Below are 18,547 nucleotides of genomic sequence, written 5' to 3'. Positions count from 1 at the left end.
ATATAAACATTTAAATATATGATTAAAATTTAAAAATGTATACCACTAATGATATAAAATAAATATATATGCATATAAAACTAAAAATAACATCTGCGCGGTTGCACAGATCAATATCTAGTTTTTATTAAAATTAATACTTGGAGACTAACCAAGTAATTTTTTCGTCTATTTTTTTTTCTAAAATTCAATAATATCTGTCAAATACAATAACATAACATGTTATATGATATATCACATCAGAGAAACAAAACAATCTTTTGAAAAAATAATCTAACCCATAGAAAATATGATCTGATAAATATGCTCCGAAAGTGGGTTGGATGATGACAATTCATTAATATCAAAATGATCTTGTTTTATGCTTTTTAACAATTCAAGTGCTTTCTCACATTACAACAGGTTCAAATCAAACCTTTATTACCCACACGATAAAAGTTCTTGAAATAGAAATATATCTTATCAATACTATTAAAAGAGAAGGAGTCCTAAAAAATCTACTTAAAACAAGTCATAGTTGGACCATTTCATTTAACTAGAATTCTTATTATTTCTCATACTATTAATTATTCTTCATTAAAAGCAAATTAGTCATAAAAAATGGTACTAACCTAATTATGTACTTATACGTTTACTATATACGCATTATTCCATCATAAATATTTTGAGCTAATATTAAATAATGTCCACCCTATATTTATATAGTATATGGTTACTTGTGATTTATTTAATAGATAATACATTCGAAGACTATAAACAAAATATAATATCCATTGTAAAAAATATATTTTTTACAGAGATGAACCATTATTTTATACTAACCTTATTAACTAAACTGATTTCATTAACCATGTTATATATATGAACACTTCAATTATCATTCACAAACTAAACGATGTTTGTCACAACTTAATATTCCAAGTTGGTTGTATTATTTTAATACCAAACCAGTTCCTATAAAAATCCATAGATATGATTATGGTCTACATAAAACCGGTTCAATCTTTCCATCTGTTATATTTTCAGAAAATGACTATTTATCTTCGGTCCTGTTAGATATTTAGTCTAACCAATTATAAATCGATAAGTGATAACTTCTAAAACTTTGAAAACACTTTGTTATTTATTAACACTATATCGATACTTTAAAACATGCAGTAGAATTGTGTTTTAGAAAAAATATACTTATTTTAAAACATAATATTATTTTGAAAATAGTTTTGATACTATGTGTTATATTAAACATAGTTATATATATTTGAAATAAATAATTATATACATAAATTATACTTTTGGTTAACTAAATTATTTATCAACCAAATAAAAATATTCGGGTAATTCAAGTTTTCGTGTTATCCGGTTTATAAATAGTATTTTTAGGATATGTGGTTATTTAAAAATTGAATGTAATTAATATTTTTAAATATATAATTTTTATTTAAAAATTCAGGTACTCATTTGGTTCTCGGTTCGGTTTCAATTTTTCGGTCATAGATTTATGATTTGCTATATTATTTATGCAATTCAATTCAATTTTGGTTTTTCAGCTTCGTACGGTTTGGTCCGTGGTTTTGGATAAATGTGTTCAAACTTATACACTATCTTATATAGAAATTCGTTTACAATATATTTAATTACAAAAACAAATCCGCGCTTTCCAAGCGCGGGTCAAAATCTAGTCTTTGGTTAAAACTGTTTTGGAAGAGATCACTTCCAAAAAATACTCTAGAATCCGTTGAACGATAACCATTACAACAAAAATAGAAACAAATCGAATATATCTCTTATTATAAAAACCGTCGAAATGAAAAATCTCCGAAAACTTAGAGAAAAACAACCAGAATAAAATCTTAATACTAAAAATTAAAAAAGAAAAAAAAAACTATTAGAATAGAAATAATGTTGGTGGCAAAGTTCTTGGTTTCTTTTACTGAAAAGGCAACAACTTCAAGAGAATCTTCTTTGCCCTGTCAATACTTCTGCTTCTCCTTATGGTGAGATGATGAATTCGTTTGAGCTCAGAGCTAAGAGGGCAGTAATCGTTTTTCCTCTTGTTTTCCTAGATAATTTGGTTTGCGCAAAAGTTACTGAAGACTTTCAAAGTAGACAGTAATTTTCAATGAAAAACTTTTTTTTCTTTAGGCAGTTATCTATCTAAGACATTTTATCTTCACTTCCTGAGACTTGTGTCTTTTTGTTAATGTTTGCCATCATCTAGCCGTGGTGTGTTTTTTTTTTTTTTTGAAAAATAGCCGTGGTGTGTTGTTGTGATTCATAAATAATATTTCGCAATTGACTTACCTGTCACGCCATATTGCAAACGTGTTACATCGAGACTCAAGACCAAAGTAAAGCAAACTTCTCCACCATCCTGTTTCGATGGTTCGTGAATACCTTTAATTAATGTTTGCAGTTTTTGAATTAGTTTTTAGCCTTTTTTGTAAAACCATTTCTAGACGATCAAACTTTTAGAGAAATAGATTCAGATTACAGAAACTAGTTTTTTTCAAATAACTGTCTTTTCTATAAATAAAAAAACTAAAATCCAAGTTTTTATGATTTTTTCAAAATCTAACGGCAGTTTCTCAATTGTTTCCTTTTTAATTAAATTTTTGCTATATTTATGCACTAACACAGGAAAACAAATAAAACAATAACTACTATAAGCAAATAAGATTCAGTAAAAAGCATTTGTTTAGTATATATAATACAATAACTAGATTTCGACCCGCGCTTCGAAAGCGCGGGTTTTATGGGTTATATACGAAGTTGGATATGAGATAGTATTTTGAGTATATTGTGTATTATTATGTTATAAAGTCGTATTATATCAAATATATAAATTTGTTTAAAATTATATAACTTATGAATAAGTTTATTCGAGATTTTTTATCTACACTCTTATGTAACGCTTTCTTAAGTATAAAAATTTTACCTAAATTTGATAAACGAACCAAACTAATACGAAATACAGGCTCAGTTCAAGATTGAGAAAAAGTACCTATTAGATTTTTTTGGACCTGCGGGTCTCTATTGAACTCCGGGTATCCAAAGTACCTAGAATGTTTTGTTCATATTATGTATATTTGAGTAATTCATACATGTTCTCAGTATAAAAATATTATTGTAAATTTTGGATTCGCATTTTCTGTTATAGTTTCAGGTTTTGGGTAAAATTTCAAATTGTAAAAATATATTTAAAATATTAGATATTTTTGGTTCTCGGGTAAGATTTTGGTCTTTTAGATATTTAGTTATTTTTGGTATATGTTTGATTTTGAGTATTTTCGTGTTTTGATTTTTTTGGCTTTTAGGATTATTTAGATTTTTTGTCCTAAATACTCGAACCGAGCTAGACTCATTACGTAGCCAAATTACATAGTAAATTTTACAAATACTTGAATATTGACTCAAACTTACCTGGAACTAAAAGAAACAAATCTTAACAAAAAAAATATATTCAAATACTTAGTTGGATATAAATGCCAAGACCCAAAGAACTTGGACCTGAAAAAAACCGATTTATATTTGACCCGAAGACCCGAATGCCCAAATCTCACATTTCATTATATCTTTGTGCATTTTATAAAAGTTACTTTTGATTAGTTGGTGAAACTTAAAATTTATTTGAGAGGTTTTTGGCTAATTTAACAGTATAGATTTGTAGGTTTTTTGTTGAGCACTAAAAAAAGATTTGTTGGGTTTTTGATAATTTTAAACTTATCTTAAATATTAAATTGTTATTTATCAATAAAATAAAATTAACATAATATATCATTTTTAAACTTATTTTAATTATGAAGTTAATGAGACATATTTAGAGAAAAATATAATAAAGTGTATGTGATAATATTTTCGTGAACCAAATTTATGTGATCGTATATATATGATATAATCTTTTTGTTTACAAAAAGATATGGGTCCGATAAATAAAAATTTGACTAAATGATTGTTAGAGAAATTTAAGGCAACATATTGTTTGTCCAAATAATGTAAGACCAAAAATATTATTAGTTAATGAAAGGGTTCAAACAACTTTTTAAGTAGATTTATTAAAACTCCTTCTCTTTTAATAGTATTGATAAATTTCTAATAAGAACATTTCTAAAACTTGTCAATAAAATAAAATTAATTATTTAAATTTTACTTTTATGTAAAGTTTATATGTTTTGTTAATAATCTATTGGTATTATTTATTGAAAATTTGTGATATAATCTTTTAGTAATTTAAGTTTGTTTTTAAAAATAAATTGATAAGTTAAAACGTTTTAAAAATAACAGAAAAAAAAGAAAACATTAATCAAATTTTAGAAAAATAAAAATCTAGAAAACAAAATTTAAAATTTCAAAAAAAACTAAAATAAAAAACCAAAATACAATATTTTTTAGTTGTGTTGTTTACAAAAATTTACAATTATTTATAATACAAATAAAAAATTCATGATCCAACTTACAATACATGTTAATTGTTGACAATAGCATTTCTTTTTTTGTCATCTATTTTTTTATATTTTTTTTCAGAATAAACATGTTACTATTATTAATATTTTCATTTTATTAATTGAAATAAATAAAAACCAAAAACTAAAATCTAAAACAACCATTTATGTTATTTCAAAAAACTAAAATCCACTACAAATACAAAAACAAAAACCAAAAACTAAAAACTAAAATATCAAAAGCAAAAACTAAAAGCCAAACCTAAAACCAAAATCTAAAAACTAGCAAAAAAATCATCACCTTAATTTGAACTTGTCACGGTAATAAACTTTTGATACAATATATTGTTTTCATTAACCTACTATGTATACTTCATACATATATTTGTACACAAACTTCACCTTTAGTATATAACTAATTATAATTATTTCGTTTATTGTCAGGAGCTTTCCCATTTTTCATACATAGGAATATATGAAACTCATTATTTCATGTGTCAACAACAATTGTAAATATTTGTGTATATAAAAGATATGATGTCTATGAGAGGATGATCTTCAAGACATGTTCAAGGACATTTAGGTTCGCCTTTGGAGTTCTTCATATCGCGGTAACAAGGACACTCATCTTTGTTTCCATAAGTGCCTGAAGGAACACAATGATCATCACACTTCTCGCAACATATATTGCAATACTTGAGACACCGATCTTGTCTTCCGGCCTTTGAACATCTCGCATTGCATTTTCCATTGCATGGTGCTAGTTCATGTATCATTCCAAATATAAATCTAGACAGTGAGATTCAAATAAATATTTATCTAAATAATGAAATGAATTATGTATACTTACATGAATCTGCGTTTGAAAGCGTAAACAAAGAAGATGAGAGGAGAAGAGAGATAATGAAGAATTGAACGACAACCAACTTCATCTTCATTCTTAGGGAGGTTGATTCTTCTTTTTAAAATAATTTGCTTCGATAAAGGTTTGCAACTTTGAGAAGAGTTTGGGAAGGTGAAGAAACAAAACTGAAAGCTTGCACACAATGCAAATGAACTGATTGTTTGGAATGAGCGAAGTGAGGCTACAAAAAGGAGTTATTTATAGTGAAAAATATTATGGTAGGTGAAATGCATGTTATCTATTGTGTATTTAATAAAACAACTATAAACTATGTATTTCATAATTTAGATTGACACTATATCACGTTTTAACATTCTTAAAGGTTTAAATATTTTGGACACTATTGTTAAAACATATTTTAAATACAATTTTAAAAGTTTATAACTCTTTGCTGACAAAAAAAAGGTTTTTACCAAAAAAAAAAAGTTTTTCATTCTTCGTATATTGAGATTCCCATAAATTGTTAACATGTGGGATCTTATCAAAACTAATACTCCGATGCTATTCCAAGTAAATTACATGTTGACTTATATTTGGGTTGTTAACTTGGTAAATATAATTTAAATATCTCAAGCTTCCATATACTGTTAAAGATAATAATTAATAGATTTGGTTTGAAGAGTCTATTATTTTCATTGTTGCGTGCCGTAATCTAAATGTGTTACACAATATTACAGTCGTTATAATGAAATTAGATACGTGTATACACATCAAATGATTATTATCTTTCTTAAATGAGAGATACGAACGCACAATGTCGTTCACGTTGAGCGACCATCGCGTTAAAGCTATAACAAGAGTGGCACACCGCACACGTAATCGGAACCTAAAGGTAGTGGAACTTCCAGAGAACTCTCAATTCTACTAACATTGTTATATTCAATATTTTATCAAAAAAATATAGAAAAGTGGGAAGATAAACACTCCAGAAGAATGTATTGGTTGTTTTTAACGTAGTGCATCTATACTTATCTCACACTAGGATAGTAGGATGTCAACCAAAACGAAAACACTACATGGGAGTCCTATTATAAGATCACGAATTCATGATCAGTTAAAACGAAACTGATAGACCACCGACTTAGCACTATATTTATGAAGTGACACTTCATTATATATCGTCCCTATATGATTCTTGTCCGATAGGCTGACAAATGTGATGGATTCAACTTCATTATATATGGCATACGCCAGGAGTGAAAGAACTCTTCTAATTTATATATAAAGATATATATTTTGGTACTTAAACTCTTTAGCAATATGTTTTGTATGCATGCTTACATAATTGTATACAAATTAAGATTACTATATTTATGTTTTTATATATTTGTTCCTTATAAAACTCCCATCCATCTTATATTTTCAATTGTTTAAGAAGTATAAGTCGCGTTTCTTCACTTTTTTTGTTTTTTTTTTGAACTGATTCACTTTATTACTTAGATCGTCTCTCTAACAAATCACATACAGGTGTGTGTGTGTGTCATGTCCAGATATATTTAATTTACTGAAAATTTAGTAAAAAGTATTCATTCCGTTTATAAAATAATACATATTTTATAATTTTTATATTTTTTAATAAAATATATTAAAACTTAGTCATAAATGCATAGTTTTTTTTTGTAAATTTGTATTTCCTATATTTTCAAATTAATAAAACTTTAAAAATGCAATTAATATTTTTGAACTTAACAATTTCTTATTATTAGTTGATAAAATTTGTATTAGAAATAAAAAATATAAAAATACCTAAGGAAATCACTAAAAAAATTTTGGTCACAAATATAGACTCTAAGAATCAAAATGACCAAAATATTTCATTAAAGATGTAAATATACATTTATATTCCTAGGGTTAACTAGGGTTTAGAGTTAAGGGGCGAGGATTTGGAACTGAGGTTTAAAATTTTATAAAAAATATATATATATTAAAAATTTGAAAAAAAATAGTTTCAAAAAGTATTTCGAATTACAAAAATAAAATTTGAAAAAAAAATTTTAAAAAAATTTTGGAAAAGAAAAATTTCAAAAACAAAATTATAAAAAATCGAATTTGAAAACATATAATCTAAAACTATAAAAAAAATTATTTTTTTTAATTTTTCTTGTTTTTTTTGTTTTTTTTTAATATATATCTAGAGTATTAAGGTTTTTTTACCTATTAAATGAAACATTTTTGTCATTTTTTCTTTGTAGTCTACTTTTGTGACCAAAACTTGAAAATAATCTATTTATGAGAATTGCTCTATAAAATATGTATTTTTTTGAAACAATTTTTTTTTCTACAATATTCATTTTTTTGAAACGGAAGGAACGGTCAGAAAATCCATTGTAATTTTTCAATTCTTTTTGTCCTAGCATCATATCATTGTTGTTCTAGAGATCTTTGTAGTGGGATTTGCTGGCTAAGAGTAGCTTATAAGCATATCTCCACTTAAGCCAAGTTGCTGCATCTGCTTTCTTATCCTTTGCCATTTCCATCGCTCTCTCGTTCTTCTCTCTGCTCATCACTGTAACGACGGCCTCTCTCCTCTGCATCATTTGATCTGGTAAAAGCATTCGTCGCGATCTACTCTTAGTTTCTTTTCATTTCTGATCTCGGAATCAATTTGATCTCTGACCTCTGAGTTTTTTCCCCTCATATTTAGATTTCGATGGCTGCACCACCTGCTAGGGCTAGAGCCGATTACGATTACCTCATCAAGCTTCTCCTTATCGGTGACAGCGGTACGTTTTCGAATCAAATTTCATTTTCAATTGCAGAATCTCGATCTCAGTCGTTGAAGCATCTCTGAAAATTTGTTTAAGGATCGTTCTGTATGTGTTTAGATCTCTGGAGATTAAAGGGTTGATTGTTGCAGGTGTTGGTAAAAGTTGTTTGCTTTTGAGGTTCTCTGATGGCTCTTTCACCACTAGCTTCATCACCACCATTGGGTTTGTGTTTCCTCAACCATGTTCAAGTGATTAGAGTAACTGTCATGTGTTTTTAGTTATCATGTGGTTCTTCTGATGCAGGATTGATTTTAAGATAAGGACTATTGAGCTTGATGGCAAACGCATTAAGCTTCAGATTTGGGATACTGCTGGTCAAGAACGTTTCCGAACCATCACCACTGGTGAGTCTGACCCCTTCATATGAGCCGCTTAGCTCTCCACTGGAAATTGAATTAAAAAGGATATGTTTTTAGTTTGTGCATGCATTCTACTTAAACGTTATGGCTGATGCTGGTGTAAACTGAAAAGCCTCTTTTGTTGCAACATTAGTTTGCAGAGTTTGTGTTGACGTCTTTTTTAATGCTTTTGCAGCTTATTACCGAGGGGCAATGGGGATTTTGCTGGTGTATGATGTCACTGACGAGTCATCCTTCAACAGTAAACTTTCTTATGTCTACAACTAACATCTTTGATTTTTACATTCCTGCTTTGTTCTGGACCTGTTTTCTTGACCTTATTGCAGACATTAGGAACTGGATTCGTAACATTGAACAGCACGCTTCGGATAATGTCAACAAGATCTTGGTAGGCAACAAAGCCGATATGGACGAGAGCAAGAGGGTACAGTACATTACAAGCGAGTTTCATCCTTTTTACAACTGCCTGATTCACGAGGTGATTAATAGCGTGTTTGGTGATTCTTTTTTTTTTTTTCAGGCTGTACCAAAAGCAAAGGGTCAAGCACTTGCTGATGAATATGGGATCAAGTTCTTTGAAACGGTAAGCCAAACATTGTCTCATGAGAACAACTTAGACTAACTACATTGGTCGTATTTATTTGCTTACAGTAAGCTAATAGGTCATTTTACATGACAGAGTGCAAAAACAAATTTAAATGTGGAAGAAGTTTTCTTCTCGATTGCAAAGGACATTAAGCAGAGACTCACAGATACTGACTCCAGGGCAGAGGTTATTAAATTACTTTGTTACATTCTCCTTACTGCATTTCTTTCACTTGTGCAAAAGTAGTTTAAGACCTTGTTTCTGTTTTTCACAACTCCATAATTTTTATTGCAGCCTTCGACGATTAAGATCGGCCAAACAGACAAGGCAGCTGGAGCTGGTCAGGCTACGCAGAAGTCTGCATGCTGTGGAACTTAAAAAAGTCGCAAAATTTCTGAATGTGAGGTGAGTGAAGTGAAAAAGAAAAACAGATCGATCTTGGGTGCTTTTGTAGTTCTTTTTACTTTGATGATTTGGGTTTAAGTTGGCATTCTTAGCTTGTTTATGATGGTAATAGAATCTTGAAGAAATCGTTCGTTCGTTCGTTCTCAGATAGATTCGATCTCTGAAGTTGATTCTGTGGCTTAATTGTTTAAACTCAAATCTCGTTGTTGTCTTTTGCTTTCTCTGTTACATCATCAATTCTTAAAGCTTTTCCCTTTTAGCTCACTTACTAAAAGAAAAGTTTTACACCCGGTGTGTCTCTCAGATGCGTACGCGTTAAGCACCTTTGCATGATTAGAATAGAACTAGAGTATTGTTAATCATTCAGAGATAACCAGATCCATTGATGACACCTCGAAGCTCCTGAATTTTAGTATGTTTCAATGCAATTTTACAAACCAAGACTTCATGTAAAAATCCTTGTTTTTCAGAATATTGCTTCAGTTTTTGTTTTGTTTTCTGTTTTTTCAAGGCATAAGAAGCCAAAAATCACATGATCTGATGTTACGGTTACCACGAAGCTTATCTTACGCGTGTGATGTGACGTCTAATCCTGACCGTTCATCTCTTTAAGAGTTGTCCGCCCAAACTACCTTCCTTCTTTCTATTTGATGTCAGAAGTGACTCTTCCAAGTGAGAATTGACCACTCTTATCTTGCGTTAGAGCATCAACATCGTTGTTACGGATTTTTATAACTTAAAACTCTCAAAATATATATAGCAAATTATATTAATATTTAGTTTGAAAATATTTTGAGAACTAAAAACCTATAAGTGACTAAATCTGAATAATATATATTCTTAGTGTTTGTTTTCAGTTTTACCAAATAAAGTTTTAATGAACAGAACCCAAGTAATTTGCTAAAACCCTCGATGGCTATTACGTGCGCTTCAAAGTCGCAAATTTCATTTGAAGATTAGCTTTCAACTATACGAAGTCTCACTTTCACCTGTCCCTAATTCTCCCTCTCAGAAATATTGGTGCTATCATCTCAAATTTTCCTTTTGAACTCTCAGTATAATTGTCTTCAGCTACAAATTCGTTTGATAACCTAATTACACATGCCCTAACTGTATATAATTTTAATTATATATTACCTTTTCTACTTATATACATATTGTGGGATAAAGCAACATGCATATGTGACCTTTTTTAGTTAGCACACCAAGTGTTTGAGTTTTCGCTAATTAAATCCACCTTCGAATGAATCATCTGCCTTGAATTTTCGCGTATGTTATTGTGTATTACTTTCTGGCAGGTCTTAGTTCGTATAGCTAGCTTAGAAATTTTCTCCAGACTCCAACTTCAGATATTTAGAGAGGGGTTAACACACAATCCTATAAATATCATGAAACCTTTATTTATCTTCTTCATTCAGGGAAAATAATTAAAGTCCTTTTGTGATTCCATATTGATAAGTCGATGCATGTACACATTCATTAGTGTTTCAAAAAAAAAGTGTTTCAAAAAGTACACACTCATTTTTATTTATATAATTCAGATTGTTATTATTCGTGGTTGGGGTAAATAGTAGCAAGATAAGTGTTGACAGTAAAGTACAAACTAAATAGCATGTGATACGCTTAATTAACTGAAAGATATCATATATAACAAATCTCCAATGCTAAGTAAAGTATATTTTCACCACGAAAGGAAATAAATTATACCCTATGAACGTTTCCTAAATCTGCAGATGTATATGTATGAATCTAAAATATTAAGGAAACAAATCAAAGAATGAGAGGAACTAATTAATATATCCAGGAAAAAAAGAACACAAAGGAAAAAGAAAAAACAAATCAACAAACAGGCCTTCCAAGTTCCAACTTGAGATTCAAATTCTCCACCATTCCCAAACTCAGATCCAGACAAGCCAACCTCCCACTGCTTGATTTCTTCAACGTCGTCAACGCCGCCTCCGACAGTAACTCGCGTGTAACCAACGCGCCGGCGCCGCCACTCTCGTTCCTGTGTCTCCTCATGTGTCCTCCTAGAGCTTGTCCCATGGGAAACTCCACTCCACATATCGGACAAGGATGGGAAGACGAAGCTTTCGTCTTCTTCATCAAACTAGAGAGATTCTCATTGTTAGGCTTCTTGTGGCTCGCACGGTGACCTCCCAACGCTTGAAACGAATGAAACTCCTTCAAACACGTCTTACATGTGAAAACGCGTTTTGCGCTTCCACCGTCAACGTTTTCTTGTCCGACCCTTGATAAGAGCATCAGACAGTTCGCCGCCGTAGTCTCCACCGTCGACTTGATCTCTGAAATAGCAACCATGTTTATGTTTTTCTGATGATAAAACGAAACAAATAGAATAAGATTTTTGAGTTTATGTGTTTGTGTGATAGTTGTTGATGTTGTGTTTGTGTCTGGTTGGGATCTATTTATAGATATCGAGTTGTGTGGACTGAAGACGTGTGTGAAAAGGACGAATATACCCTTGTGACTTGGTGGGTAAGGAAGTGGCTTGGAAGGAGTGTGGTACTATCGTAATTACGTGGAAAAACAAGGGGCAATGAAAGAAGATGCGGGTTGTGTGGTCACGTTTTGCGACACCGCGTAGCTTAGGAGACTGTATAATAAAAACGAAAGAGTCGTTTGGATGAGAATCTTCCTCGTGCTTTCTCGAACCTTTTTATTATTTTTAGATATTTTTATTACATAACTTAACTAAACTCTCAGTTTGGTCTTTTATTTACTACGCGCGGCGCGTGTTTTAATCAGCCGTCTTCTAGATATATTTAAATATTTTTAAAAAATCAACGCTTTCTAGATATTTTTAGAAGTATATATACAAAATATATATGGAACAAATCATGATATATACTTACTTAATTTTTTTTCAAGAGTTTTAAACATCAAAACTTTTTTTTTTGGTAATGAGTTTGTATACTAAGTCTCTTTTATTTGGTTCCTACTTCCTAGGAATTTCTATTTACATTAATATAAATGGTAATCGGATTAACGTAACAAATAGAAAGGCGTTCTCTTTCTTTTTAGTAGAAAACAATTGTTTTTAGAAATTTCTTAAAAAATGAAATCCCAGCGAAGGCATGACACCACAAATATGCGTGAGACGTGCACGTTGAAAGAACGCGTGTGGAGTGGGGAGTAAGTGAGAGTAAATAGCGAGAGGATGTGTACGGAAACTTTTGGAAACGTGGGAAGCAAGTAGAAGAGATAAGAAAAAACAAAAAGATAGTGACGTAGCTCTTCTTCTAGTACCTTTTTCACGCGGTTCTAAACTTCGTTACTTGTATAAAACTCTTTATTCTTTATACCTTAATATTCTTGTTTTCACACACTCCCTCTCCTAATCCACAACTAGTCGATTGGTCAATTATAAAAGTCTATTAAACAGTTTAAATGATTAGACTAGTATGGCATGGTTGTTGAGTTATAGGAGTAACAACCAACTAACGTATAAAAGGATAAAACATATATGACCGACTTGTTTTGTTTTCTTTGGTTGACTATCTCTATCAGTTTTCCATTTTGCTTTGCACGCCAGATCATATGATAAATCAAAATGAAACTTATCTTTTTTGACAAAAGATTTATTATTTTTGCTTTTTTCTTTACGAAAAATTGATGCATGTAGGACAAATTCGCGCCAGATTTAGAAAGTAACTAATATTTACATTAGAAATGAATATATTACCCTATTTTAGTACATGACAGAAATTTAATCTCGAGAACTTAATCCATATCGCAACGTACGCATTGAATTAATAAGACCATGCACATCAGGGGCTTTAGACGGGTTCACGGGCCCGAGTTCTAAGGCCGGAGTGATTAAAAAACAATTAAAAATGGGTTTGTGTCGATGAAACGGGCCTTACGGTTGATCCGCTATGAAGCGGATTTAGCCACGCGTCATTTCCTGGTTGGACGAGAGAAACCGCGTAGAGGGGGAGGCAAGACGGGTTTCCCCGTGTCTCTTCTCATTTTCTCTTGTCGAAACAAAAGCTAGGGTTTGTTGTGTGAGAGGCGATAATACGAGTGACGCGGAGTCTTCACGAGATTCTCGTTCAAATCGACGACGGAGAGTCTTCTCCACGACCTCTGGTAAGTATCGAGTAGATCGACGGTTTAATTTCGTTTAATTTGGTCGAAATCGTTTACTGAGATTTGATATCAATTTGGGGTTTTCGAGTTTCGGATGTAAATCGATAACTGGGTTTCGATTAATTGATGTAAATCGACATGCGCGTTTAATTTAGGGTTTGTGTGAGATTTCAAATCGATTGAGGGGTTTGGAGTTAGGGTTCTCAATTGATTCGTTGATTCGTTTTATAGTTTTAATTCCTCGAGAGGGCTCGATATAGGGGACGTTTTAGTATATTGTTTCGATTATAATGTTCTAATATATTGGGGTTTTTTCAAAGATGGATCCCGCGGATGAGAGAAGCCATTCAAAGAGACAAAAGGAGTATTTTGACATGCTACAATACACTTGTGATTCAGAATATGGGATTCCTAGAAGGTGTTCCTGTGGTGGGAGAATCATCGACGAGGTTCGAGCCAAGGAGGAGTACGACACTCTTCCTGGGAAGAGGTTCTTCACGTGCGTCAACTACGAGGTAATGTGGGTTTGAACCTCCTGATTTTGTTTTTACATTGTATATATTTCTTGAAAAACCACCTCTGATATTTGTTTTGTTCCAAACAAGGCTGATGGGTTTCACTACCGTCAGCCTTGGGTGTTTGGTGTCCAGGAGCAGATGGAACGCTTACTCAAGCGTCTTGAGGAGGCTGAGGAGGTGATGAAGTGGGTGCCGAGTCTCAAAAACAATATTGAGACTCTGGAGGTGAGTAAATGAGTTTGTATATCGTCTCCTATATTGCTGCAATTTTTGTAATGAGTGAGTAAATGAGTTTCTATGTGCAGGCCGAGGCAAAAGGGCTGAGTGACCAGGTTGATCGACTAACTGGGGAGGTTTACAACCTGACGGTGCAAGTGTCGGTGCTGGAGAAGCTCTGCTTCGACTAACAAGCAAAGGTAAACACTCAAACTTAACTGAACTAGAACAGAACTGCAAGTAGATGTTGGTTACGTCATAGGTAGAAGTGAATTAGGATTGTATTAGGTTGAGTAGAGCATTAAATGTTTAATAAAGTATCTGTTAAAAACATTTATAGTTTTTAATAACTTTTCAAACTCTTCACTAGGTAGAGTACAACTCGTACTTGATGTTTAAAAACTTATCGAAAATTTTAAAAGTGATTTGATTGGTAATGAATGGTAACTGTGAATAAGTTGTTGTGTAATTAAGTTAAGTAGTTGTGTAATTTACTGCAGTAGTTGTTGTGTAATAAAGCAATGCGAAAACTAGTTTAAAACATAGGCATTTCACTTCTAAAAACACAAACAATCAAACCTTAAAAATCACACAAACCCCTTAACAACAAACCTAAATCACACAATGGACCCTTTTTCCCAAAACTCTCACGGGTTTGTTAACTTGTTAGCTTCGCAGAGCAGTCCTACAATAGACGTAGACTCTGCTGAGGCACCTGTTAGCTCTCCCGGGTTAGTTAAACCAGCGGAAAGGAGAAAGTGGACCACAAAAGAAGATCTTGTGTTGATTAGTGCTTGGTTGAACACCAGCAAAGATCCAATAATTAGTAATGAGCAGAAGTTAGGGGCTTTTTGGAAGAGAATTGAGGCGTACTTCAATGCTAGTCCTCAGCTCATTGGCTCCATTCCTAGAGAGTGGGGTCAATGTAAGCAGAGGTGGGGAAGGGTGAATGCGGAGGTTTGTAGGTTTGTGGGTTCCCATGAGGCCGCTCTGAAGCAGCAAGCTAGTGGGGAAAGTGAAAATGATGTCATGAAGGCGGCTCATGACATCTATTTCAATGATTATAATGCCAAGTTTGCGCTTGAACATTGCTGGAGGGAACTTCGGTTTGATCAGAAGTGGAAGTCACACTCTCAGCCGAAGGAGAAAAATAAGGAATCTGGTGCGGAGCCGGTGGCTGAGGAGGCAGAGGTTAGGCCTCCAGGCATTAAGGCTTGCAAAGCGGGGAAACGCAAGAAGCCAGACGACGTAGCTTATGATAAAATACATAGCATCCTAGCTAATAAAAACACCATTTCCAGACAAAAGATCCTTGATCGTCTGCTAGTAAAGGACACACTTTCCCCTAGTGAAGAAGCTCTGAAGGAGAAACTCATCTCTGAAATGCTTGATTGAATGTGTTGTGTAATTGTTTCCCCTAGTGAAGACGTCTCATGTGTAGGAACTTGTTTGAATATGATTGATTGAATGTGTTGTCTAATTGTTTTGATTACATTTTGAATGTGTTCATTGAACTTGTGTTTTCTTTTGCAGGTACCGGGTGGGAAAGTGTCTTGAAGTCACGGGTGTTGAAGGTGAAGGAATCTCTTGTCTTTTCTCTGTTTGAAGCCACGGGTTTGATGTCAGTTTTTAATCACGGGTAGAAAGTGTAGCCTTTTGTTTCATGCTACATCTTTCATGTACTATGGTTGTAATGTTGCTGTTGATTCACGGATGGTTGTGTACCCTTTATCTATGTGTAAACTTGAACTCTCTCCCTTTATATAAATGTATGGTCTTTGGTTATTGTACAGAACAAGGCAAACTTGAACTCTCTCCCTTGACAAACTTCTCTTCTATTCTATTCTTTCTCTTCTTTCTCTTCTTTATTGTCTCTTCTATTCTAGGCTCTATTCTTTCTCTTCTGATCGTGGTGCTCTATCTGATCGTGTAACAACAAGCTTCAAACCACAACAACTACTCAACTTGAACAACCTTCACAACCTCAACAAGCTTCACAACTCAACTTGCTTGAAACCACAACAACCTTCAAACACTCAACAACAAACTCAAGGTAAGTGAATAATGAAAATAAAAAGGGGAAAAAAATAAGATTAGGAAAAATATGATTGAATTAATATAATTGAATAATGAAAATAAAAAGATTAAGAAAAATATGATACAATAATGAAAAAAAAAGTTATGAAGTTGATTAATATTATTGAAAAAAGGGGAAAAAAATAAGATTAGGAAAAATATGATAGAATTAATATAATTGAATAATGAAAAAAAAAGATTAAGAAAAACATGATTGAATAATGAAAAAAAAAAGTGATGAAGTTGATTAATATTATTGAAAAATGGGAAAAAAAATAAGATTAGGAAAAATATGATAGAAATAATATAATTGAATAATGAACACATCCCGTTTTCTGATTTTAGGAAAAAATTTCACTAATGTCTTCCTCATCAAGTGATGAAGTTGATGAAGCTTTAGAAGAAATGGTCGACCAAGTAGTTGATAATTTCATCGACTCAGTGATAGATGCTCACCCCAACAAGCAGAAAAGACGGGCTTATATCGAAAGACATCGTGAACAAGGACACAATCAGCTGTGGAACGATTATTTCCAAGAAAATCCTACATACCCACCGCAAATGTTTAGGAGGCGTTTTCGAATGAACAAGCCATTGTTCCTCCACATTGTCGAACGTGTAAGTAATGAAGTTCCATACTTTCAGCAAAGACGAAATGCTTGCGGAAGGTATGGGCTATCTGCACTTCAAAAGTGTACGGCAGCTATACGTATGCTGGCATATGGTCAATCAGGAGATACATATGACGAGTATCTCCGACTTGCTGACAGTACTTCACGTTTATGTTTGGAAAATTTCACTAATGCAATTATACATTTGTTTGGAGATGAGTATCTCCGCAGCCCTACAGCTGAGGATCTTCAACGATTGCTCGATATTGGAGAGGTACGCGGTTTTCCAGGGATGATAGGCAGCATCGATTGTATGCATTGGGAGTGGAAAAACTGCCCAACCGCTTGGAAAGGTCAGTACACACGTGGTACGGGAAAGCCGACAATTGTCTTAGAAGCTGTGGCATCACAAGATCTTTGGATATGGCACGCATTTTTCGGATTACCAGGTACCCTCAATGATATCAATGTTCTTGATCGGTCACCGGTTTTCGATGACATCGTACAAGGTCGAGCACCAAAAGTTAAGTTCAAGGTCAACAACCACACTTATCGTATGGCGTACTATCTTACTGACGGAATTTATCCAAACTGGTCAACATTTATCCAATCCATCCCACTTCCTCAAGGTCCTAAAGCTGAGAAATTTGCAAAAAAGCAAGAATCCGCCAGAAAAGATGTCGAACGGGCTTTTGGAGTATTACAATCAAGGTTTGCAATTGTTAAAAACCCAGCTCTACTATGGGACAAGGAAAAGATAGGAAAGATAATGAGAACTTGTGTCATATTGCACAATATGATAGTGGAGAACGAACGACACGGATACGCTCAAATTGACACATCTGAGTTCGAGTCAGGAGAGTCAAGTAGAAGTTCGAGGGTGACAAGGAGGGATAGTATTCATGTCGATATGTTAGGCATACGCAGAGAAGTTCGAGATCCAGCGAAACATGCTCGTCTTAAAGCTGATTTAATGGAAAATATATGGCAAAAGTTTGGTGATGACGATGAATAAGCTTTGTATGTTATTGAATTTCTTGTTTTATGTATTCTACTCATTATGTATTGAATAAAATGTTTAAAAAAATTTATAATATATTTTAATGTATTATTTTATTCATGTTTTCTCAATAATTAGAAATTTGAAAAAAAAAATTATTATGAATAATAAATATTATTATTTTATTTCTATGAACTTCTTCTTTAGGTTCACTAATGCAGAAAACAAGAGGTTCAGGTTCTTAACTATTTATGGACCCACATAAAAAATATTAAAAAATACTTGTGAACCCCAAGAGGGGTTCACTAATGCTCATGGTCTAATGAATTATTTCCATATACGTACGGAGAAGACATTCAATGATTTTGAAATTAGTATTGATAGCCAGTTGTAAAGATAACACATATTAATAGCTATTATTACATGTGGAAATTGACAAAATTAAAAAAAGTTACATGTGGATCCAATTTGTGAAACTGATACTCCATCTTTTTCTGAATAAATGTCACTATGACATCTTTCACACATATTAAAAAAGTTACTGAAATATAT

The 18,547-nt window shown here is 32.4% G+C and overlaps 6 protein-coding genes across 7 annotated transcripts; 4 read left to right on the top strand and 2 right to left on the bottom strand.

The window, feature by feature from the left end:
• Positions 1-4,769: 4,769 nt before the first annotated feature.
• Positions 4,770-5,529, bottom strand: LOC106414334 (gibberellin-regulated protein 10). Its single transcript, XM_013855006.3, has 2 exons — positions 5,290-5,529; positions 4,770-5,199 (listed from the first exon to the last, which is right to left on the bottom strand). Exons 1-2 carry the CDS (start codon positions 5,375-5,377, stop codon positions 5,009-5,011), a joined length of 279 nt encoding a protein of 92 aa, XP_013710460.2. The 5' UTR covers positions 5,378-5,529; the 3' UTR covers positions 4,770-5,008.
• A 2,184-nt stretch (positions 5,530-7,713) lies between these two features.
• LOC106411703 (ras-related protein RABE1c) lies at positions 7,714-9,609 on the top strand. The gene is made up of 9 exons (XM_013852510.3): positions 7,714-7,888; positions 7,988-8,066; positions 8,201-8,273; positions 8,355-8,455; positions 8,646-8,711; positions 8,797-8,894; positions 8,991-9,053; positions 9,150-9,242; positions 9,351-9,609. Exons 2-9 carry the CDS (start codon positions 7,994-7,996, stop codon positions 9,432-9,434), a joined length of 651 nt encoding a protein of 216 aa, XP_013707964.2. The 5' UTR covers positions 7,714-7,888; positions 7,988-7,993; the 3' UTR covers positions 9,435-9,609.
• A 1,470-nt stretch (positions 9,610-11,079) lies between these two features.
• Positions 11,080-11,872, bottom strand: LOC106412179 (zinc finger protein ZAT12). Its single transcript, XM_013853076.3, has one exon. It carries the CDS (start codon positions 11,781-11,783, stop codon positions 11,301-11,303), a length of 483 nt encoding a protein of 160 aa, XP_013708530.1. The 5' UTR covers positions 11,784-11,872; the 3' UTR covers positions 11,080-11,300.
• Positions 11,873-13,250: 1,378 nt separating this feature from the next.
• LOC111214609 lies at positions 13,251-15,341 on the top strand. 2 transcript variants are annotated; one of them, XM_048743011.1, is made up of 4 exons: positions 13,252-13,574; positions 13,895-14,089; positions 14,180-14,317; positions 14,398-15,341. In XM_048743011.1, exons 2-4 carry the CDS (start codon positions 13,895-13,897, stop codon positions 14,497-14,499), a joined length of 435 nt encoding a protein of 144 aa, XP_048598968.1. In that variant the 5' UTR covers positions 13,252-13,574; the 3' UTR covers positions 14,500-15,341. The 2 variants fall into 2 exon arrangements, with proteins under 2 accessions (XP_048598969.1, XP_048598968.1); XM_048743012.1 differs by having other exon boundaries at positions 13,251-14,089.
• On the top strand, positions 14,933-15,703 carry LOC106436437 (glutathione S-transferase T3-like). The gene has a single exon (XM_013877401.2). It carries the CDS (start codon positions 14,933-14,935, stop codon positions 15,701-15,703), a length of 771 nt encoding a protein of 256 aa, XP_013732855.2.
• Positions 15,704-16,744: 1,041 nt separating this feature from the next.
• LOC125578994 lies at positions 16,745-18,010 on the top strand. Its single transcript, XM_048742171.1, has 2 exons — positions 16,745-17,306; positions 17,505-18,010. The coding sequence occupies exons 1-2, from the start codon at positions 16,745-16,747 to the stop codon at positions 18,008-18,010; spliced, it is 1,068 nt and encodes a 355-aa protein (XP_048598128.1).
• The last annotated feature ends 537 nt before the right edge of the window (positions 18,011-18,547 follow it).

Source organism: Brassica napus, chromosome A10 (genome assembly GCF_020379485.1).
Source record: "Brassica napus cultivar Da-Ae chromosome A10, Da-Ae, whole genome shotgun sequence".
Lineage (NCBI taxonomy): Eukaryota > Viridiplantae > Streptophyta > Magnoliopsida > Brassicales > Brassicaceae > Brassica > Brassica napus.
This window is presented reverse-complemented; position numbering and strand designations above follow the sequence as displayed.